This window comes from Acanthopagrus latus, chromosome 17 (assembly GCF_904848185.1).
Source record: "Acanthopagrus latus isolate v.2019 chromosome 17, fAcaLat1.1, whole genome shotgun sequence".
Taxonomy (NCBI): domain Eukaryota; kingdom Metazoa; phylum Chordata; class Actinopteri; order Spariformes; family Sparidae; genus Acanthopagrus; species Acanthopagrus latus.
This window is the reverse complement of record NC_051055.1, coordinates 9,906,937-9,930,093: the sequence shown is the minus strand read 5'-3', so window position 1 is coordinate 9,930,093 and position 23,157 is coordinate 9,906,937. Positions and strand designations below refer to the sequence as shown.

Genomic DNA, 23,157 nt, shown 5'->3' with positions numbered 1-23,157 from the left:
AGACCCGCTATAGGAGGGCCTGTGACCCATTTTGGGTCCCAACCCATAATCCAACCTAGCAATCTGTGAACTGGAATATATTGTTCATTTAACCTCATATCCTGAGGATTTGGATTATATTTTGAAGGTAAATTTCACAACCAGAGCGTTTCTGTTTCTTATTAGGGTCAATGTTTCAAGTCAAGTTCAGATTTCACACTAAACATAGTGCAGACTTCTCGATCAAAATTATGTTTCTCTGATAGCCTAATGGTTAAGGCTCATACCACATACTGTACAACTAGTATCAGCAGTCAGCAAAATAGTGATGACATTAATTTGTAGGACTAATAAAGATGGAAAGTTAAAGATTAAAAATGTGTTTCCATGAAGGCTATATTTCATCAGTATTTCATGAACTGATTTTTATTACAGAAAACAGAAATGACAATCTTTCCTGAACTCTGACCAAAGTGAACCTCATTGACTATATTTAATGTTTCACAGACTGAAATTTGTTTCCTAATCTTAAAGCTGATTTAAGCATTGTCATCATTTTAGCTGACTTCCTGTTCGTTTTGCAGTTAGCGATCCCGTCCTCCCTCTTCACGTCACCACACTCACTTTTTTCTTTTCGAGGCAGCGCTCATTGCCTTTTTCCTTTTCTTCATGCGTTTCTCATCACTTGACCTGCTGGGTAGTACAGGCCGTCACGAGGTGCGCTGGAATAGGTAGCTTTCCTCTTCTGCTGTTGCTGGTGTTGTTACAGTACCAGAACCGGTGGGTCCAGCTCTATCCCCGCTTCACCAGCAGATAGGAACACCCATTCATGGAGTTCTCTGTCCTGGTTGGCTAACGTGAACAGGGATACAAGACCTTACTCACTGCATCAGAGGAGGGGAGGAAACTATATGTTACTAACTAAAGACACTATCACAGTGATAATTGTTTGAATACAGAGCTATTTAGCACTTAATTTAATAAGTAATAACACTTAAATCAGTTAAGTTGGATGTAGAGTGGTCCGTAAATGTAAAGGCTGAAACATACCAGGCCAACCGTTGGCCATCTGAAGCATTTGGGGAGACTCGGACGAGTTCAGGATCAAATCCGTTCGGTGTGTTCGGCTGCGTTGGAAGCTTTTGGGACCGCGTGGACAGCGTCTGCTCCGATTCAACTTGCGAAGTCTGAGAATGTTGGATACTCTGATTGGTGGTGTGCTTGTGAATCAGCGCGGTGTGTGGGAGGGGCGGAATTCTGCGTGCACAGCTTCATGGTGTGCGCTCTGTTTTTCTATGCACTCCGTTCCTTCATTTCCTGTTTTCCTGTTTTGCATCACTGGCATGAGACTAGCGCCACTCAGTCTCGCACAAGCACAGAACGTACACGCTACTGTGTAATTGGCAGCCGTCGAGGAAGTATGTTTCAATGCAACTTTTCTGCCAAACGGGTCAGACAAGAGGCAGCAGGGTGGTCGGATTAAGGCAGTTGGCTGTTGGTTTGAGTCTGGACGATGTGTGGGGGCCTTAATATTCAATTCTCTCAACAAAAAAAAAAACATGGTGCAGAGTCATGATTGTGACACTATGTTGCTACAAAACTGCGACATCCACAGTTTCAGATACTTATTAAGGACCATTTTGACCTAATTGACTTTTGCTATAAGGCAGTATCCTTTATGAAATGCGGAGAATTAGTATAGTGAAATGTCTGCATAGGGAGGAGGCCGGGGTTGGAGGGTCGGGTTAAACAAGGACAGGACTGCTGTTCATCTCTTGTATGAAACCACAAGTTTAAGGTGACTTCTACCAATACAGTGAACTTGAGTCACACACACAACATAATGTGAGTTACATAGGTAACATAGTTACATTTGTATGGGAAGTTACAGATGTAACGTAGTGATTTTAATCCAAACCACAGTGTTTTCCTTTACCTAACCAAACTGTGACCGTACAATGAAGGTCCGGTTCAGTTGTTGCTGTCACACTGTGGGGATCATGAGATCTGATATACTGTATGTCGTTTTTGGGAGATGCTGACAATCATTCAGTTGTTTGGGTATGTGTTGTGGCTTCCTCACTTGACAAGGATCTATGTTGCCTGTCATACACCTTTCCTTCCCCATGTTCCCTGCCTACTCGACACTGATCTAACACAGTGGATCTCAAACTTTTCGTGTTTTGACCCTCCCAGAAAAATCAGGTTGGTTTTCAAGACATGCTACCCACCCACTTGTGGGACATCCTGACAGTGCCAAAATGTGTCCAATCAGAACTTTTGTGCACGCACACATTAACCTTCACAAACACATTCAATAACATCAATTTTACAGCAAATTGTATCATTGGTTCAGGCAATATGTAGTGTATGTTTTTTTCCCTTTTTTCCAAAACATTCAGGCAACCAGATTGAGAACCAATGACCTAACATATGCAAAACCAGCCAAAAAAATATTTTAAAGAAAACAGAACTGTTTTAATATCTGCATATTGAGTCTTCCCTATTAACCTCATGCTCATTAATGTCACTAAAATGTATTTATGTGAAGACCAACAAAGAGGAGGCCTGCTGATGATAATCCAGGAGGCTAAAAATCGGATATACATCCATGTTTCCACATCAGCACTGATCTCTTATGTTGCCTTATATTTGCCCCCCCCCCCAAGCGCCCTCCGCCAACCCCCCTTCATCATATTTGACAGCTAATAAGTAAAACGTCAGCACGTGTTTCCAGATGTAGATCAAGATACCATCTTAACTTCCCCTTCATTCTGTGACTTGGATGTCTTTGAATAGAGATTGACTGAAATGTTAAACTGTACATCATCATTACTCCCAGGTCAAAGCTGGGGTAAGTAGCCAATTGGCCAAGTTGTGACGCTAAACTGACATCTATTGGCCAAGTTGTGGCAGGGTAGGATGTTAAAGTCATTTAGACTCATCAGGCTAAGTGGACACAGTTGACTGAGAGGTCTCGAACCTCCCCACGTCTGGTTGTGGGTAGTTTTCTGTGCCAACAATTCTCAATTAGAGCAGTGGATGAGAGGACATCTGGGCTGCCGAGTAGATGTCTGCTTGACTTATGTGTGTTAATGTATGCCAACCAGCCTGAATGCATTTTACAAATTAACCATACTTCTGACTTTTTAACAATCAGTCAATCATGACGGTCAAAGTTTGTAACAACATTGTGAAATGTCAGGTTAGAGTGAAGGCCAACTTCCTTTTACTGTGCAACGGAACTGACCATTGAATATTCTGTTTGCTGATCATAATTAATATTTAGTAAAAGAGCAATGGATCATATAATGATGGTTAATGTGGTAGGTGTCACACTGCTATCAAACTTGACTGATGTGAAGCGTGTCACTCAACCTTTGACAGCACTGACTGGTGTCTTACATCCTTTTTAATATTGAATTTTAACTTTTCTACATATACTCAATATACAATATTCTGAAAAAGAAACTTTTTTATTACATACTCAACTGTACCCAAAGATCTACTACTTCTCTGTTTTTCAAGTGCAGCCATATCCTCTACCTGCACAGACATAGTAGTGTGTCAGCTGTGGCCTTGAAATCAGGGCTCTCAGACATTGTCCCAGCTTGAATTCTGTATGTCATTGTTATTAAATCAGAAAAATCAGGGGATAAATGTATACATACTGTATATACAGTATACAAAGAGGCAAAGACGTGGTGACGGCTTACCGTGTGTAGTTGTGTGAGTAGTGTCCTGAACTCACCAGCACAGGAGGAGCAGATGGTAACAACAGTGTCCTCTGTGCTGGTCAAGTCGGGGCGCTCCTCATCACCACGGGTGGTGGGTGAAGAAGGTGGTGTAGGCGGTTGTGAGATAGGGGCAGGAGTGTTGCAATGCATTCTCTGGGCCTTCACACAGTGTTCAGGTGCCCGGAAGCAGGAAGGGGGCTGAACGCCATAAACACACGCAGTCGTCCTGCCCTGTGAAACAGAAAAAATGAGTCATGAATACTTGTCGGACAAGCCTAGACGACCTTTACATTGTTGGTGGGTATATTGACGAATTTGTCTGAATATCATTAACAACAGAACAATGTCAGAGAATATTCCTATAATAAATATGAGGATGACTTACTTAGCCCACTCAAAGAAAGTTGACCAGCTGGCCCTGCATTCACCAGTCCCACTCATCTGGTCCGGATCTTCTCTGTCATCACTAATGTGGAGCCTCAGTCGTCCACATCGTCGCTTCTCGTGGGGAGGTTGATGCAAAGCCTAGAAAGATAGATATGGCATCAGAGTGAGTAACATAAACAAGCTTCCAGTCACTGCTGACGGGGTCGTTCCTGTACTCACTGGGTGCTGACTGCCGAGAGTGGTTCAGTGCTCTGCTGGGTCATCTGAGTTGTTTGGGTGCTTCACATTCACTCTTTGCTGCTCGAGGAAACCAGGACTGAGCCTTTGCATTGCTAGTAGCTAACTTTTTGAATTCGTGTTGATGCTATAAACAACAGAACATCAGCCAATAATGTTTCTATAATATATAGGCACATAGCATGCCATTTTATAATTGTCTTTAAAAACACATGTTTATAATGGAAGAAGGTCCAGCTGAAAATAGTTGTTTTTCAGTGCATTTGGTAAAAAAGAAAAAAAGGACCACTGTTTTGACAAAAATGTGCTATATTAACTCATTATTCTATATTACCTATGGAAAAAAATCTGTTTTGAACTCGAGTACTTGGGTATTCTATAAATACAGGGTTTACAGTGCAATAATCCAAACATTTCGGATGAATATGTAGTCAGTGTATACTGTAGTAACTCTTGAACCTAATCCATTATCTAGACATTTTAGGGAAGATGGAGTGCTGACTTCTGCATCACTGAATAGCCTGTTGCATAATCATGAAGTACTGTAGGAAATAAGAAATTATTCAATAACTGCATGACTTTTTGTGAAACTTATTGTGAAGTGTTGCACTGGCACTGAGTACAAAAGGACTATTACATAAATGACCACATTCTTGAATAACTTTGGCAACATTGCTCTAGATTACTGCCTGCATACCCTGTAGTTACAGTATAACTATATGTAACAAGGAGGGACTTACTTGCTCTTACTGTGTAACCACAGAGAACAATATGAGAACAGTGTGTTTTTATTTTACTTGCCTCAAAACATGGAACAGTTTGTGTCAGTTTGTGTCAGAAGATTATATAAACATACATACATGTGTTTTGTCTTGTGCTATATGTGTTTCCATTCTCTGAGATGAACAGAGGACAGGGCGAGCTCCCACTGTGAGGAGCTGTACTGCTGCCACCCACAATTTCAGATTAATGTCCCCGTAGTAATAGAATAGATACCCGGTAGTTATAAATAACTACAGTATAAATTATACCAAATGGTTATTCCACGGCACAGCGTGAATACAAAAGATTACACCGTAACTCCAGAGTTCTTTCCTGTTAAATGTGGGCTGTAATCTTAAGCACTACTTTTTTAATACTTCTGCTCTAAAAAACAATCAAGAACCAACAGCTGTTGAATCACTGGTTGTTGTTATTATTATCATGGGGCCAAGTTATCCCTTCTATTACAGAGAGGACAGGAAAGAGATGATGTATTGGTTGGCACAATAACTGGTAGGCAACCATGTCACCCCTGATTAAAGGTGCACTATCAAGTTTTGGTCTAGAAATTTGTCAGAAAATCATAAAAGTAATCACTGATGAGAAAAAGTATTATCATAATATATTGTTATTCATAACTGAATAAACAAACAAAGTAAATAATCTGATCTATTTTTTTTTTCAAAACTACGTAGTGCACCTTTAATGCTTCCTTAAGACAAAGCAGCACTGAGTGGTTTGCTGTAATGTAAGATTGGTTGATGATGTATTTAACTGAACTGCAGGTTAATGACCCTGAGATGGAAAAGAGCAGCGTGTGAATGTGACACGATCACAAGGCTGTCACATTTACACAGCAATGAAGTGGAGAAACCAGACACATCACATCATTGACCTTAAAGACAGTTTCACAGGGAGAGGTGGAACAAGTGAAAACAGAAACAGTTAAGAGTTTAAAAGGTGGAATATAAGAAGGCAGCAGAAGTTACTTTTTAAAAAAAGCACATATGCTTCCTCTTCCTCTTCCTCATCCTCCTCCTTCTGCCCCTTCCACCCCTCCTCCCGTCTCCTACCGCCCGATTCCGATCACCCCGCAACCCTCACCGCTCAGAAAAATCTCCTCCGTCACTGTTTGGGTCGCGCACGTCCCTCTAACCCTGTTCTGTCTGACTGACTGAGCTGAATGAAGATATTTTAAAGGGTGAGTGCTTCACATTTATTCAGCTGGACGTTGTTGATCCTGTCCTGAATGTTTTCTCCACCTCTTTGTCGCTGTGCTTTTTCTCCTCCTCCGGTGACATTATAGAGCTCGTGTCAGCGGAGATGTTGGCAGGTGCGTTAGTTCTGGGCACCATCCTTACAGCTTTACCAGGTAAGTGACAAACACGAAAGTACATCAGAAATTATAGCTTTTTTAATCATGAGGTGTAAAACTTCCAAACCAAGGTTTTATTGAGGATATTCGTATAATTTATTAGAGGATGTGGTGAACTGGCATGCTCCTTAATGGTCAGATATCATGAATGTATTTCAGATGTATCATAAATGTGTCAATCATACTGCAAAAAAACAGTGAAATTAGTGGATGGCAGACTTATTGGATCCATTATGAACATACAGTAAGGTCTTGCAGCCAGGTGCCCTTGCCTTTACGCTCAAGTTATTTATAAGTATTGATTGCCTTTTGTGCAAGGTAGTCAGCCAGGCAGGCAGTTAGCAGCGCAGGACGACACCACGGCTGCACATCAGGGCTCATTCTCCCTGCCTCAGTTCTCTGTGTCACTCTGTGAGCTGATCAGAGCTGTGGTTTAACAAGTTTTTCTCTGAGGAGCCACATTGGAGGAAAACTTTGACTTGTGGTCGGTTGAAATTTACAACTGCCTCAGCCTTTAAGTGCGTATTCCCTCAACCTTTGGTAGCCTGTTTTATAAGGCAGGGAATATGTGGGTGTGGCAGTCAGCAGCAATAGATGCTTATTTGTTTCTAATGCTGAACTGGTTATTGATTAAAAAAAAAAAAAAGAAAAATACAAGAACAAATGGTGTAAAAAGACAGAGTGAGTGACAGGGTGTAGAGATAGTTTTGGTGGTTGGATGGTTTCATGATGTGTGTGTCTTATGTGTGTGTTTTAATTACCTTCTTTTTTTAAATTGGCAAAATTCAAGCTTTTTTTCAGTTATCATTATGGAGTAAATACTGGTTGCACATTGTAATGGCTGTAATCAAATGACACCATCTGTGTGTAGTTTGGTTTCCTGTAAACCTCACTTTGACTTTGCCATGCAGTCTGCCACTGGGATCAACTTTTCCCCAAAAAATGAAGGACGAATACAAAGGATGCGCAGACGCTGCCATTGTGCAACCAAAACAGGAAGAGGCATTGTTTTTCCAACAATTACCAACTTATTAATACAACCATGTATTTTACTCTGCCACTGAGCATTCATGTAAAATTGTGATTCTTACGGTTGTTTTTCGCCTCAGACAGTAGTCAGGACATTAGCGGTAGCCAGGTTGCTAACGCTGTCTTTGCAACAGCAGGGCTAAAAGTGATGCCACATGCAAATGCCAGGAGGCGGTGTGGGAAGTTTAAATAGTTGTTTGTTTTGCTTTATCTTTGCAACTGTGAATGAACTTGTTGCATTATTTTGCTTGGTGTTGATTTGTTTAAATTGTGCTGCAGGGATCCAGAGCAGGTGGAGTGTGTCATTTTCTAGGAGGGAGATCTGTGTGTGGGCGGGAACAACTGTCACTCTGCCCTGCCGTTATGACTACCCATCAGGTATATTAAAGCAATGCAAAGACCTTCATTTCATTCCTGTAATTTAAAAATCAATAATATTGCTAGAAAATGGATTTGCGTGTGACCAAGTTTAGATCAGTTAAGGTCGGAGTTGTTGCTGTGGTTCACAGGTCACACTGTGAAGCGGGTCATGTGGTTCCGTGTGTCTGCAGACGGCCGAAGGGAGTTCACTCACCACACTGACCCCAACGAGATCAGCCTGTCATACCGTGGACGCACACGGTGGGAGAAAACACGCAGTGATGTTTTTTTGAATGTGGCATACTGTGCTGATATGTCTGAGAAATGAATTGTTACTTGTTGCTGAATTGCTCCAGCTACATCGGAGGCAGCTATTCCAGCTGCTCGGTCCAGATTCGGGTTGTGAAGCTGAGTGATGCAGGCGAGTACCACTTCAGGTTTGAGACGGACCAACCGCTGGGCAGGTGGACCTCCCCGAACACCATCAAACTTGATGTAACAGGTAGGTTCACACAAAGTAATACTGCTGTAGCATCTCAGATATGACAAACGTGTGTTGACTTCTGCAGCAGATTCATGCAGCCTGTCTCTCTGTGTGTGTGCGAATGTTTTGTGTGTTCAGACCTCCAGGTGCAGGTGCACCCAGCAAGACCCGCCAACATGTTTGGCTTTGGGGAGACTGTGTTTGTAGGTTGTCAGGCCAGAGGATGTGCTGCTCCAGGACGGAGCCTTGCACTGTACAGGTGCGTTTACTGTACATGTGGCTGTACTATCGTTCTCACAGAGGGCAGTTCAGAGCATATATTGTGATTTATTTTCAAAAGGTATGCCATCTCTTAGACCGTAGAGATATGTTACTCTGCACACAGGAATGGACTGAACCTCGGCTCCTATGAGCAGTGGATGATCATCAACCGCTTTGACCAGCAGCATGCTGGAGCGTACACCTGTCGACCAATCCCTCCACAGAATGTCCAGTCACCATCCCTCTCCCTGGCTCTGGGACGTGAGTACAATCAACCAATCGAGTTGAGGAAAGCAGGAGATCTTTGCCTTCAGGTTGTGCATCCGTAACTAGTTTGATACAAATATGATGATGTCTTAAATTAGTTGCTTAAACTTTGAATTGATACAAACAGAGATTTTCATGTAGAAGAATATTTTTTTGTTAAAATATTGAAAAAGGTTTTGAAATAGTTCTCATTTACATTTTTCAATATTTCATCTCCCTCCACTTTTTTCTGTTCCCATTGTACCAATTTCTTCCTCAAAGCTATCATTTTCTCTCCTGTCCAGACACTCCTCACTCCACGTCCATATCAGTGTTCCCAGCAGGGGAGGTGACAGAGGGAGGGTCGGTCACTCTGACCTGCATTAGTGACGCAGCTCCGCCTGTAGAGAGCTTTGCATGGTTCAAAGGTAAAGACCAGCATATGGCATGATGACACGATGCTCTGAGTACACTGTGTCAAAGATATGTGCAAACTATATTGTGATGCAAATCACAGTTGTGTTATCATAAGGTTGTTTAGTTAAGTTCCTTTAGTAAGTTGTTGATGCAAAGTAAAATCTTGTTTTATTTGGACACTTAATGTGAATTTGTGTGTGTGTGTGTGTGTGTGTGTGTGTGTGTGTGTGTGTGTGTGTGTGTGTGTGTGTGTGTGTGTGTGTGTTTGCTCTCCAGACATGGACAGTGGCAGCATCCCTGACAGTTTCAGGCCTCAGCTCCACCTGTCCCACCTTAGATACACAGACAGAGGAGAGTACTTCTGTGTAGCTCGTAACTCACTGGGGACAGACCGCTCCAAACCCCTTCTACTCAATGTCACTTGTAAGTTTTCAGGATATCAGGCAAAATAAAAATAACTTGCATGCTTAAGTCAGATGTAATATTGAGTACAATAACCCTTTGTAAACCCGTTTCACTTCTTCAGTCCTGTTGTGAAAATCTGTCAAAGGTTAGTCTGGTTAAACTGATTAGGCAGCAACTTTATGTGAAACTTTGGTCATAATGACAGTAGACTATCATGTGGATTCAGGAGGAAGTGATACATTTTTAATTTTGAAACTTCACTTTTGTTTCAAAGAATGCCTTAAACAGCAGGAAAGCTGTAGAGACTTATCATTTAGACGATTAGTTAGTCGACAGAAAATCATTCTGCAACCATTTTGATTTTCATGATTAACTGTTTTTGTTTCCTGACTCTGGTTTGCTTTCCTTCATACCCTAAACGAAAAGATCTGCAGGTTGTATCTACAGTATATGTCCACATGTCCACAGGCACCAGTGCTGCCTCCATTAAAGCTGTTTTAGGAATTGATTTTGCTTTTTAAAATAAAAACATGAACACTGTAGGAATGATGCTCCCGTTCTTCTCTCTCTGTGTTTGTGTTCAGACTCTCCAAAGAACACTCGCGTGCTGGTGAGTCCTCCAGGTGACATCAGAGAAGGCTCCTCTGTGAACCTGAGCTGTGTCAGCCAAGCCAACCCTCCTGCCAACAGGTACGAGGAATACGTGTCCTCCAGGGTTATCAACATTAGCAGCTTTTTAACAAGTATTAAATGATGCTGATGCTTTACTGAGACTATAATATATGATGCTGTTCCTTCACATCACGCTCCTCACAGGTGATTTTGTCTCCGTTTTCATCACTGCATTTGTCATTGACATTTCATTCCGACTTTCACTGTGCTTCAGGGTGTTACAAAAAAGGACTGGGCAATACACAATTAAAAAAAAACACTTTGTAATAATGGTGAATATTTAGCTTTAGAAAATCCAGAAATCCAATTATTAAGGACCAGAGAATATGGTATCTCAAACTGCCCAGTCCCACAATCATTTTCATCATCATCATCGTCACTCCTGCAGGTATGCTTGGTATCGTATCCTTGGGGACCAAGTGTTGGCTAAAGGAACGTTCCAGAACCTGACGTTCCCCGCGGCGCGCGCTCACCACGCTGGTCAGTACTACTGTACAGCATCGAGCCGGTTAGGATACCAAACCTCCCCGGTTGCTACGCTCACTGTACTTTGTAAGTAGTGGGTGTGTTGTTTGTGTGTGCATGACATGTTCTTCTGAGCGTGGATTTTTTAAATTTATTTATTTATTCATTTATTTATTTATTTATGCAGTAAATGCTGGCCTATGACAGTCCTCTCCTCTCCTCTCCTCTCCTCTCCTCTCCTCTCCTCTCCTCTCCTCTCCTCATCAATACCTCTAAAGTTTCTCTCCTTCTCCTCCTATCTGTCTTTCCAGCCACCTCTTCTCAGTCTCCACTTGTTCTTCTCTTTGCCCTGTCTCTATCATGGAGATATGGTCTTCCACAAATAATCAAAGTTTTCCCTATTTTAAATATGAATCTAACACATACGTACGTTGTAATTAATATCTAATTGTGGGGTTCCTTCCCTAACCTTGTTTCTATCTTCCTCTCCCTCTCTCTTCAGACCCTCCTAAGAACACCTCGGTTCTGGCTCGTCCCTCCAGCGTGGTGGAAGCCGGCCGACCTTTGACCTTGACCTGCAGCAGTCAGGCCAACCCAGCGGTGGATAACTTCACGTGGCACCGCTTGACCCTGGACGGGGGCTCTGTACAATGTTAGCATCGTAAAAATGTGGTTCCGCTCAAGATTAACATTACAAAAATCATCAATGCCTAACACTCCCTACCTGTGGTTAATGTCTGCAGTCAGTAAAGTAAGGTGCCATTCTCTGTGTGCCTGTTGGTTCGTATCCTCCAACACTCTCTGAAACACTAAGTGGATCTTTTCCCCTTTCTGTGCAGCGTGGGGCACCAAGTCCGGCCCCGTCTTCACCTTCTCAGAGGTCGGCCCCGGAGAGAGCGGTCAGTACTACTGTGAGGCCAGGAATCGAATCGGAGCCCACAGCTCTCCTGTCCTCACTGTCCGAGTCAGAGGTACACAATGATTCATGCATGGACACCTTATCTTTCACACTGCCTGTCTTACCCCTGGCAAACCTATTGACTTTATTACTTGAAGGTCTTTGTTACATTTACAAATTCACGAAGTTGCTGAATTACTTAAAAAATCTGGACTGGAAACTAATTCTATGGAAATAGGATGGATTTTGTTAATAGTTCACGTTTTTACCCCTGCGAGAAGAATAAGGAGGCTTCAGGCTCTCTGCTGTTGAACATTATAACAACCTTTGAGACAAATAAATGTCTCAGTGGAATTTTTGATGTGGTGATTTTCACGAGTTGTGAGGGTGTCAGAGTCACAGTCTGACGACCTCAGCAGTGGTTCATCTCTGCTTACAGCTGTTCCACGACACTCCCCTGTGCTCACTGTAGAGGGCTGCGACTTCTTGTATCTGAATCACTGCGCTGCTTGTGTCACTTTGAAAGGTGCAATGGAAGAGATGAGGTGTCACTGATAAGTTTAATAAAACACCCCTGGCCCGTAACAAATCTATGTTTCCTATTATCTCGGACAGTGGACCATAAAAAATGTCTCCCTGAGATTAAAGCACGAGGGGATGTTTGGATAAGTTTTGAACTGATGAGTGATGAAACCTCCCCTGTCACTATCGCAGCATGAGGTCCGGGCTCTGGTCTTCGTTTTGTATAGCTTCATGGTTTCTGATTGTTTTTTCTATGAGTCATGGTGAGTCATGTAAAGCCCTCTCGCTATGAGGGGAGAGGACGGGGTGATGAGGTGTTGTGGAAAACTACTATTTGAGTCTAGACAGCTGAAGAAGTGGAGTTAGGTTTGGAAATCAGAACTGGAAACACAAGTCTCGAGGTCTAGACGCCTGAGAGATGATGCACGGCACTTTCCCCATTCCTCACTTTCTCTCTTTCTATTTTTGTCTGTTGTTCTGTTTTTTTTTGTTTTTTTTTTAGTTTGCTCTACTTCTATTTTTATTCATCTCATGTTAACCCTTATTAGCGCTCCTTTCTTCCTCTTCCTTGTCATGCCGATGATCTTTATTGTCCTCCTATTGGCAGGTCGCCTTAAGGTCATCGCCTTGGCGTCAGCAGTAGGCGTGTCTGCTGGACTCATCACTCTCACGGTGGCCATCATGATCAGGTGACACACTGTCACTTACTGCTAAGAGGGAAATAACATCATTGTTGTGTCTATTGTAGCTTATGTTAGAGTTCAGCATCAGAGTTGAGCATCATAAAGCTGGTTTTAAGGTTTATTTTCATTATTTTTGTTGTCACTTGGTGATGGTTTGATAGAACTGTCCCTGTGTCCTCACAGTAAGAACATGCACAGAGTAGACATGGAGTCAGGGGAAGTGGCAAATAAGGTACAGTACTTTTAATTTGTCTTGAATGACTCAACATCCTCAGTTTTTCTTGTATTAGTGGCCAGTTCGAAATCATGCTTTTAATGACGCAACAACCCACATTAAAGGGGCACTATGTAGTTTTGGTGGAGAGATTCAAACTCAAACCCAAACAGGAATACTTATTTTTTTCCATAACTGAATAAACGAGCTGATCTTATATGAAAATAAGGTCCCCAGAACACTGTCTGAAGCTAGAAAAGGTGGCAGGGTCACCTAAGCATTCAGGAAAGCAGTGTGAATCTGCTGAGCTTTGTTACTTTCACCTTCACTTTGTTTATTCAGATTATTCAGTCATGAAAACAAAGAGAGTTTTTTTTTTTTTTTTTTTTTAATTGTTTAGGTCCCCAAAACTGCATGGTGCACCTTTAAATTCAGGGTAGTTTTTAGATGATGTGCTTTGCCACCAATTTCTGTTAATTAAAAATGACCCTCAGTTTTACTCTTTCTCTTTTCGTGTCTGTGTGTGTCTGTGTGTGTGTGTGTGTGACACCAGCGCCCATCAGTGACAGCTGACACCATGTTCTATGAGTCAGCCCAGCAGACCTTTCCAGTGAGAAAGGGCAAGATGTCCGACATACCGGTACACAACTCACCAAGGACACCATTTGAGAGTCTGATATAACCTTGGAAATGAATGACAATATATTGCAAATTAACTGAAAGTCTGATGTTCCTCTGCTTGTATGTGTGTGTGTGTGTGTGTGTGTGTGTGTGTGTGTGTGTGTGTGTGTGTGTGTGTGTGTGTGTGTGTGTAGGAGGAGCCAGAGGACTTGAGTGACAGCTCCCATCCGGCCATCGTTCCTCTGAAGGATGCTCCACCAATCACAGAGGTTGAAAGTCGCAGCCCTGCGCCCAACTACATCTCCGTCCACTACTCCAAATTATCCAGGTACCATCTGACTTTATCTCTGTCACGCGATATTGTACGTTACATTTGCACCAGACATTTCCCTCAAAGTCCAAACCCACAGAAATCTGTACATTTGTTCGATGTAAAGATACGTTGCATTAGGTCGCGTGTCGCTTAAACATGTCAAAGTGTGATGAAAGGATTTGGCAAATGAGACTGAACATAACATGAATTAAAGCTAAAAACATTATCCATGAACACTTCTACCAGTCAGATTGTCACAGGTAGCGGTGATACGCCCAAAGACAACAACTCCCATCATCCCACACTACTTATCTCTTTTGTTTTGATCGAAAGACCCCTAGTGGCAGAAATTGCATACCGTGTGTTGAACTTCATCTGTCTCTCCGTCTTACTCCAATTCTTCCTCGCATTCTGTCATTTTCTGTCTCCCATCTTCCCCATCTGTCTCCCCTACAGAGCTGTTGACCACAGCAGCAGTCTACTGTTTCATGTCCTGTGTGCCACGGATTTTATTTTACAACTGCACTGGCTCTCTTGCTTTCTTCTTTATCTTCCTGTCATCACCCTCTCTACACTTTACACTCCTCTGTCTTCTGTGATATCCAACACCTTCCACGGTTTATGAGAAGACAATAAATTTCTCATCCCGGTTTTGGTCTTTAAAAACATTTCAGTGGTTTCTGATCTGAGTCAGATGTCCAGATGAACTCACATGGTTTCTGTTTGTTGTTGACGCTGGCTCAGTGCGGAGCAGGTGCAGGTCCACAGTCTGCCACTGGGCGGGGACAGAAAGCCGAAGGATTCCCCCAAAGTTGTTTACACGTTACTGCAGCAGCCTCGCCACTGACCGGGAGGGGAAAGGGCGGATCAGGTTTGACTCTTTACTCTCTCAGTGTTGTCAGTCACAAACTCAAATCTTGAAACTGTGACGAGAAATTCAAATTTTTGGTTGATTGTGGCGACCCCTGTGGACAAAAGTGGTATGAGCGGCACCACTCCCTTCATAAAGGTCTGGATCTGGTTGGTGTGTGTTGCTGAAACAGCTAATCAAACGCTATTTGCTTCAGCATAGCTACATGTGTTCTGTAAAAACAGGCAGCAGCCGGTATGTACGTCTTTGGACAAATAATCACTATACGCCCCCATGTGCTGGATGAGTCATCAACATTTTAAATGATTTTCCGGGAGGAATGAAATAAACTATTTCTTAAACTCAGCCATTTGAAGGATGCATAGCCATAAGGTAGTGGTTATGTTGTTGTAATATCAATCACTGTAATATGATGATCCTGATACAAAATCATATCTGTTTTGGTGTTGTACCAATTCACCAGACTACAGAGCAGCTTCTTTGCTCAGACTGTGAGAACCCTCAGTTCATCCTCAGCATTCTGCCATGTAAAATAGTTTTAATCTCATGACTTACCCAAACCCATGTAAATCGGGTACTGACTCAATGACAGGCACAACAGGCAATAACTTTAACATTATGCAGAAACTGCCAGCCTTCTTACTGAGGGTCGTAGGGAAGCATCAGTGTTGAATCGGGATAGTTTCAATGCAAATTAATGGTGAGAAAAGCAGAATATCTGTATTCTACACGAATTTCTGACCCTAAACCGACCTTTATCCAGAATCCCCTTCCCTACCTTTAAAAACTCCTTGTCATGCATTTAATGATGAATGAAATGATGTTTGGTAATCTAACAATTTGCATTTTGTTCTCTTCAAATTCACTCATGTTTGTGCTCCTGTTATTCTTTCTGCTGAACAACGCACCAGCCTGCCTCGCTCAACATACATTCACCCAGAGAGGACTGTGGGACGGGAAACGACTCCTTGTGAACTCTGTTGATGCCTTACGCTGCTCTGGGTCTTTAGGGATTCTTCCCCATGAGGACGACACGTGGTCCTGGTCCTGGTCCTGAATGCGAGTCCAGCTCCCAAACTGTGTTGCATGTCTCTCTCTTTCTTTTTCTATGCATCTTGTGCTGCCTGAAGAAGCAGAACTGCTTCAATTCAAAACATTAATAAGTAACACTGATCGTCACGTTGGTTGTCGTTTTGCTTGCATTCATACCCACAGTACAGGCTCTATCTACTGCTGCTTTTTAGTTGGTAGCTGACGTGTAAATTCCCAACCAAGTTAATGTAGATGACACAATATGACTGGCTGCATCATTTGTATCCTGACCACTGATAGGTGACTATTATTTGTACATAAACATACATTTCTCAAATACAAATTACATATTAGTGGAAAAACATATCGAGAATTGTTTGGCATCTATAAAGAATATGCAGTGTTTGACACATATGAGTTTCACTGTATTCCTCGATCTTCTTAATGGTTAACAGGTTTACCCAAGCAAGCAATAAGGCAAAATTACATGATGTGGTTTGTGTGTTTGTTACATTAAGAAAAATAAAACTCAAACTGTAACTTGATTGAATGTACTGTACTATTATAAGTGCATGAGAGTGAAGAAAAAGTGTGTCAGCTGTGAATTTTGATCAGAAATATAAGTTGATTTTCTCTCACAGTTGTTAAAATTGTTCCAAACTTTGTGATGACATAATACAATCAGTGAAATCAGTATTTTAGCGTCAATAGCTTGATTCATTTCAGTTAAAGGGATTTACAGTGACTGACTTCACTATGAAATGCACTAATGTTCTCTTTGTTTTCCTAATGCACAACTGATAGTGAACTATTTTTTGACCACACTGATCAGCACATGAGGGTGATGCTACATTGTCGGTGTGTCCATCTTTCAGTGATGCCATCTGGAGCCACGGACATGATCTTACAAAAATGTGAGGAAATAAAATATCACTGCTGAATTTTGGAAATTTTATTATGACATCAAATGGGGCTTACAAACCTGCTGATTAAAAAAAACAACCACACAATGACTCTACAAATTGCACTTTTTGCATTACAGAAACAACAAAAACACTCCTTGTAAAATGTTCCTGCCAAAGACACGTGGTGTGGAAGAAAAGTTTTCGTTGCATCAGTATCGTTCTCTTATTGCGACATTTTCTCCCTTCATGTGGAGCTGCAGTGTAAATATTTGATGGGGGAATGTGCTTAAAGTTATGATAAGACATAGTCATGATGATGTTACAGTCATCCATTTGGAGCCACAGTTATTATTCCTCTGTTCTCCAGCGTCAGTAACCTCACATCAGACGCTGATGGGCACATGAGTGGAGCTGAGGACAGAAGAAAGTGGAGTGCTGTGTGCGACGCTTCATCTGGTCTTGTCAAAAGCAAACCTCCGCAGCTAATATGGTGGTTCATGCACACCAGTATACAGTCACTGATGTTAAAGGTTTGGTTGTTGTGGACACAGTTGTATTATTGTCACCCACCAGTGATTTGCATGGCCTTCACCTGTTGCATGGCGCAGTAACGCCACTCAGTGGACAAGGACATACCACATTACCAGGACCAGAGGTTGGAGAAGTACTGAGGTCTTGAAAATTATACAAATAAAAATATTCATTAGGCAAAATGACATATCCTGGATAATGTATATTATCTTATTATCTTATTGCTTGCTGCGTGAGTGCGTTCATCACTTTAATGTTGAGGCTGTAAATAGTTGAGGAAGGTTGGGAAGCTTGTGATTTTCCCCTCAGCCATCAACTTGTATCTTTAGTGTCCCATTATAATTTAATTGTTATTTATATTTTGCTTTGAATTAAATATGAAAAGTAATTACTAACCTTAAAGTCAAATAAAGATATTGAAGTGTCTTGAAGTATCTCTAAATGTATGTACTTATGTAGAGTGTTCTATAATGTATATAATATGAGAACTATAATTCATACATAATTTATTAAGTGAAATAATTAATTCATTGATTCATTTTACGCACATTTATAGATATTCAGTCTGTGAGGTTTCCTGTGTAGGTCCTTGGTACCACTTCAGATGACACAGGTTGAAATCATTTATCAATTGTACTGAGTGTTTCATTGCACCATCGCTCTATTTGTCTGGCAGTGACGCATGCTGGAACAAAATGGTTGAGGTCCATCTTACTGTTACATTTCAACATGTCCCTCAGACACTCAGGGACATTTTGAAATGCGTGGTGGGAGAAACTGAGAGTGAACTGTCAGAAAACTCTGCAGTGAAGCTCCACCTACAGCTTGAGTAAGTGTTCCTTTGCATGATGAAAACACTGCATTGAACAGACACTGTACTGTGTTAATTGTTGTAATATACTGTGTGATCAGTGGGTCGACTGTCCTCATCTTGATCCCCCACGCCCCAGAAACTCTTCCTGTCTGTGTCCTGGTGTGTGTCTGTGTCTGTGGGGTCAGATTCAAATCGCATTACTAGATGATTCCTCACTTTACTTAACCAGCAGAGTGCTGGATGTGTGACGACATGATGAGTGGAAGCAAGGAGGGGACATCCTCTCACTTCTGCTTTTTACTGCACAAAATCTTCTCCGGGGATTTTATGAAGCAATACGTCAGCTTGCTTGAGTTGGTAAGTACAAATTGTTTTGACACACAGTATCCTCGGGGCTTTAATGAACGAAGACTGCATTTTAAGCTGTATTCTGTGGCATGGTGTTGCAGGTTGATTGTAAACATGGAAAGGTGGATTCTTATCATCCTGGTCATAATGCCAGGTAAGGCAATACATTCTTTAAATCAGTTTTTGGCAAATAAGGTTAGGCTTATCAAATTCTAATTCTGATTATTCTGTCAAATTTGGTGAAACTGTAAGGAATGACAACTTTATAAGGTAAAAGACAAAAGAATGCTAAAATGGAAAGATCTTAATGTGGATCTCAGACAGCCTAATTGAAGTATATTTTGGATGCTTCTGAGGGGTAAAGTGGTATGACAACATTTTCATCACTTTGTTTTTTGTTTTTGTTTTGTTTTTTTGTCCAAAGGTGTCTGGAGTGGGGACTGGGGGGTGACCTTGAAAAGTCAGTGTGCTTTAAAAGGGACATCAGTGGTTTTAAAGTGCAAGTATGATTATCCTAGCGGCCATTTCGTCACTTCAGTTGGCTGGTATAAAGCCCGATATGTGTCTGGCGTGGGGAGGTTGTATCCTGTGAGAGACCCCCCTTCATCCCCAGGCCACTTTAGATATGCAGGCAATCGCTGGAGTGACTGCAGTCTGGAGATCAATGATGTACAACACACTGATGAGGGACAGTACTATTTCGAATTTGAGACAACGTTCAACAGATGGATGAGTAGAACATACTCACACTTGTCTGTAAAAGGTAAGAACCAGGAAAAAATGTAATCACTCAGTTACAATTAATAATGAAATAATAATAATAATGACAAAGACAATACTAATAATAATAATAATAATACTAATAACAACAACAACAATAATAATAATAATAATAATAATAATAATAATAATAATACAATTTTGTTTAAATTAATGTTCTTATTTTCCGCGTCTGTGTCTGATTCAGGGTTGACCGCTCATGCACAGCCAGGCACTGTGACAGAGGGGGCCGATGTCAGTCTGACGTGTGAGTCAGGCTGTGATACACCTGTAAACATAGTCTGGTTCAAAGATGGTTTACCTGCACGAAATCCAGTCTTCCAGGCCAGAAGAGAGGATGCCGGGCAGTACCACTGTGCCATTCTGGGGCAAGAGAGCGTCAGGTCTGCCTCCGTGGCTCTGAATGTTCACTGTAAGGACATCAATAACACATTATAACGCTCAACTTAAGCAGTTTTCCTGTCTGAAGTATCCTGAAGACTTTAATCTGTTCTTATCCCGGTTTAGTCCAACGTATTACTTGTTGTGGTCCCTAAGCAGGCATAGAAGCTCTGCTCAAATCACATCTGAATCTTCTCCCACTCAGACGCTCCAGAGAAAGTCACACTGTCGATGAATCCATCAGGAGACATCGTCAAAGGAAGTTCGATAACTTTCTCCTGCAGCAGTGATGCCAGCCCACCTGTGACGCAAAGAGGATACAGTCTGTATAAAGACGGACACTTTGTCAGGTCCGGACAGAGTCACGCCATCTCCGACGTCCAGCCCAGCCACAGCGGAATGTACTACTGTCAGGCCTGGAACAATATCAGCAGGAGGGGCAACGACCTCATGAAGTCTGCTGAGGTTCACCTTGATGTCCAGTGTAAGTATGTTGACATGTCACACTGTTACAGGACACAAGCACACTGTTCAGAGGCATGGGTCAGCAGGTTCTCATGCTGCGTTCAAGAGGGGGGTCAAAAAGATGGTCATGTAACAATGGGAAACTCTGTATGCCTAATTGCTGAAAAAATGTTCATACTAATCAGAACACATGAATATGATCGACACATAATGTCGACCTCTTTAAAGGGACAGTTCACCCCATTTTAAAATTACATTTTTTTTTCCTCTGACCTGTAGTACAATTTACCCATCTGAATTTTAATTTTCTACAATGATCTCCCTCATCATCGATAACAGCCTTAGTTTTGAGCAGTTTAACCAAACAGGGAGTTTTTTTAATCTGAGGTTTGGCCTGAAATTAACTGGATTTTCATTAGATAAAAGCAAAAATAAGACAAAAGCCAGAAGGAAAATTTTCCTCTTTCTTAAAGGCTCTTCTTATTTCCTTTATCTCTATTGTGATCCTTCAAATCCCATGTGGGACCCTCTTCCATTTTGGAATAAAATGTCTTTTTCTTTTTTTTTTTTTTTTCTTTTTTTTTTTTACTTTTTTCAGACCAGCCAATGAACATCTCTGTCTCAATGGGTCCATCGAATGTTGTTGCGGGCAGCAGTGTGAATCTGACCTGCAGTGGTGCTGCTAACCCTGCAGCAGAATCCTACACCTGGTACAGGAGAACAGCTTCCTCAAGATCCATGCTTCAGGTGGGGTCAGGACAGGTGCTGTCTATCCCCTCCATGGAGGCGTCCCACACTGGACTCTACAGCTGCCAGGCCAGGAACCAACTGGGAGAAAGCAACTCAACTGAGGTGCTGCTGACCATGAGGGAGGAACAGCGTGGTTGGTGTCACTTTACTGTCAAAAACAATGATTTGTTCATCTGGAACTTTAAATCTATCATCTTCATTTTGTATTTAAAGTGGCATAAGTGCTCATTTTCCCAGTCTAATCACACAGTCTGTTTGTCCTCAGGCAGCCAGTCCCTCCCAATCACAGCTGGAATTGGAGTCTCTCTTTTTGTGACACTTGTGTTAGCTCTTCTTTTGCTCTGGTGAGTCAATGAATGATTGAGAGAATGCGTGTGACTGAATGACTCATGACGTCTTTTTTACTGTTACAGCATGTACATTTTAAAATTGCATTTGCATGTGTTTTATCTGTACGCTGTGCAACTCTTTTTGGTTGTGTTTTTACGGTGTGTACGAGTGTGTCATCTCAGTTTCCATTCTGTGGCCATTTAATATATTGAATATGCTGATCACTTTTAAATCACGTTTCTTGTTTTTTATGTTTGCATCATTAGCATCTGTTTAAATATCTGCAAATGTTTTAATTTAGTTATGATGTAATTTTAGTTATGATAGCTTATAGGCTCTATTTCCCTTTACTTATCATTTTCTACAGCTCAACTCTAACATAGGGAAATGTTCATGAAAATCTGAGTGTTCTGAGCAGCAGTTTATAGAAGTGATGAGCTGCTGTGTTTCCCATTATTACAGAGCAACTTCTCTAAAATGTCAGAGATTGAGCAATAATGCTTGTGTAAGATTTTCTGATGATTTATTTTGGTTTGTGTTGTCTTGGTAGGAGAAAACAGAGAACCCATGCAGAGAAAAAAGTGAGTACATCTTTTGTCAGTTGTTAATTATTCCTGAATCTGATTAAACTCTGTGTCCGTGATAAAGATTTGGGGGAATTTTTATGTCCTATAAAGTCCCGGAAATAATTTATAAGGTAAATCACTTACTCGTTGGTTTTCCTGTGGTGTTGTCATGTATGGAATTGTTCTTTCAAACCTAAACTTCTCATGATGTTATAAAGTCAAAACAACAATGTGAGCCCAAAGATCCCAATTGCCTCATATAGTAAAAATAATAAATAAACAAATAAACTGTGAAGTAAAAAACCTAATCTGACTTTTGTTGGTTCACCTCCAGAAGACTGTGTCTGACTCCAGGCTCAGTGGGAGAGGCACGACCTCAACAGCCACTGAAGATCAATCCGACAGTGTTTACGTCAACATCCACACGTTCCCATCCTCTCCTCCACCAGCCACTGACGTTACTCCTCACAATGCAATTATGGTGCATACTAATGAATTTTTAACATCTCCACTCGGAGCAATTAATCATCCGCAGATGTTGAACAAAAGGACTCCTTCTTTCTCCCCTCAGGCGCCAGTGTCCTGTGAAGATGAGGTTACCTACTCAACAGTGACCATCAAACCCAGAAACCCCCCTCCTCCTCATCATGGAGACAGAGCGCTACAGGGCTCCGGGTAGGTTCACGGTCCAGACGTTGACCTGATCACAGCACCATAGTGTCACTGTACTTTACTTCACAACTTTAGTCTTTGTTACTGCTAATATTCAGGGTCCAACTTAATGCATGAATACAGCGAGTACAATGAACAAATACTGTGATTTACCCCTTAGGTCTAAAGCCAGAGAGAATGACGAGTCTGTGATCTATGCTACAGTGGCTAAATCCAGGTGATGGAAACCTTTAACTCCTTTGAGTGCACTCCCATCACAGTCAAGATGAGTCTTGATGAGTCATTCAGTCAGCTGAATGCCATGTGGCATGTTCCTCTCAAGGTACTTTTGAATCATACAGCAGGTGCAATAGTGCTAAAACAATCTTCTTTCATAAGTCTGGTTTATTCTTTGTATTTATTATGTTAATGTATAGTATTGTGTCTTTTTGTATTCATATTTAGTTTTGTACAGTTCTCTTACTCAATACCAATTTAGGTATTGATATTTTGCTAAACTACAGGGATTGTTGGGAAAAGTCTTTCTTTGTGTTGTACCTATATGTTGTATACCATGTTATTCTTGACCGCATTCTGTACAGTTTACTATTAGGACAAATAAATGTGATATTGTTACACAATGACTGTGAGCAAATTGTTTTTAAT

At 41.5% G+C, this 23,157-nt stretch overlaps 2 protein-coding genes across 6 annotated transcripts; both read left to right on the top strand.

The window, feature by feature from the left end:
• Nucleotides 1-6,169: 6,169 nt before the first annotated feature.
• Nucleotides 6,170-16,550, top strand: si:dkey-33i11.1 (B-cell receptor CD22). Its single transcript, XM_037074472.1, has 19 exons — nt 6,170-6,303; nt 6,409-6,474; nt 7,786-7,884; nt 8,016-8,127; nt 8,223-8,368; nt 8,489-8,609; nt 8,736-8,872; nt 9,163-9,285; nt 9,551-9,697; nt 10,264-10,369; nt 10,740-10,903; nt 11,319-11,468; nt 11,656-11,787; nt 12,844-12,925; nt 13,103-13,151; nt 13,687-13,773; nt 13,949-14,082; nt 14,812-14,938; nt 15,850-16,550. Exons 2-18 carry the CDS (start codon nt 6,426-6,428, stop codon nt 14,912-14,914), a joined length of 1,941 nt encoding a protein of 646 aa, XP_036930367.1. The 5' UTR covers nt 6,170-6,303; nt 6,409-6,425; the 3' UTR covers nt 14,915-14,938; nt 15,850-16,550.
• A 1,925-nt stretch (nt 16,551-18,475) lies between these two features.
• On the top strand, nt 18,476-23,132 carry LOC119006512 (B-cell receptor CD22-like). 5 transcript variants are annotated; one of them, XM_037075280.1, is made up of 10 exons: nt 18,476-18,577; nt 18,670-18,722; nt 18,993-19,331; nt 19,536-19,760; nt 19,935-20,213; nt 20,793-21,288; nt 21,825-21,855; nt 22,175-22,321; nt 22,412-22,515; nt 22,673-23,132. In XM_037075280.1, the coding sequence occupies exons 2-10, from the start codon at nt 18,683-18,685 to the stop codon at nt 22,731-22,733; spliced, it is 1,722 nt and encodes a 573-aa protein (XP_036931175.1). In that variant the 5' UTR covers nt 18,476-18,577; nt 18,670-18,682; the 3' UTR covers nt 22,734-23,132. The 5 variants fall into 5 exon arrangements, with proteins under 5 accessions (XP_036931175.1, XP_036931179.1, XP_036931177.1 ...); XM_037075284.1 differs by lacking the exon at nt 18,476-18,577 and having other exon boundaries at nt 18,584-18,722; nt 20,793-21,077; nt 21,210-21,288; nt 22,178-22,321; XM_037075282.1 differs by lacking the exon at nt 18,476-18,577 and having other exon boundaries at nt 18,584-18,722; nt 20,793-21,077; nt 21,210-21,288.
• The last annotated feature ends 25 nt before the right edge of the window (nt 23,133-23,157 follow it).

Coding starts and splice junctions, on each gene's coding strand:
- LOC119006512 (XM_037075280.1), top strand. CDS start 18,683: ATGGAAAGGTGGATTCTTATCATCCTGGTCATAATGCCAG. Junction 22,322..22,411: donor CTCCTCACAATGCAATTATG/GTGCATACTAAT, acceptor TTCTCCCCTCAG/GCGCCAGTGTCCTGTGAAGA. Junction 22,516..22,672: donor AGAGCGCTACAGGGCTCCGG/GTAGGTTCACGG, acceptor TTTACCCCTTAG/GTCTAAAGCCAGAGAGAATG.
- si:dkey-33i11.1 (XM_037074472.1), top strand. CDS start 6,426: ATGTTGGCAGGTGCGTTAGTTCTGGGCACCATCCTTACAGCTTTACCA. Junction 6,475..7,785: donor CATCCTTACAGCTTTACCAG/GTAAGTGACAAA, acceptor ATTGTGCTGCAG/GGATCCAGAGCAGGTGGAGT. Junction 8,610..8,735: donor CGGAGCCTTGCACTGTACAG/GTGCGTTTACTG, acceptor CTCTGCACACAG/GAATGGACTGAACCTCGGCT.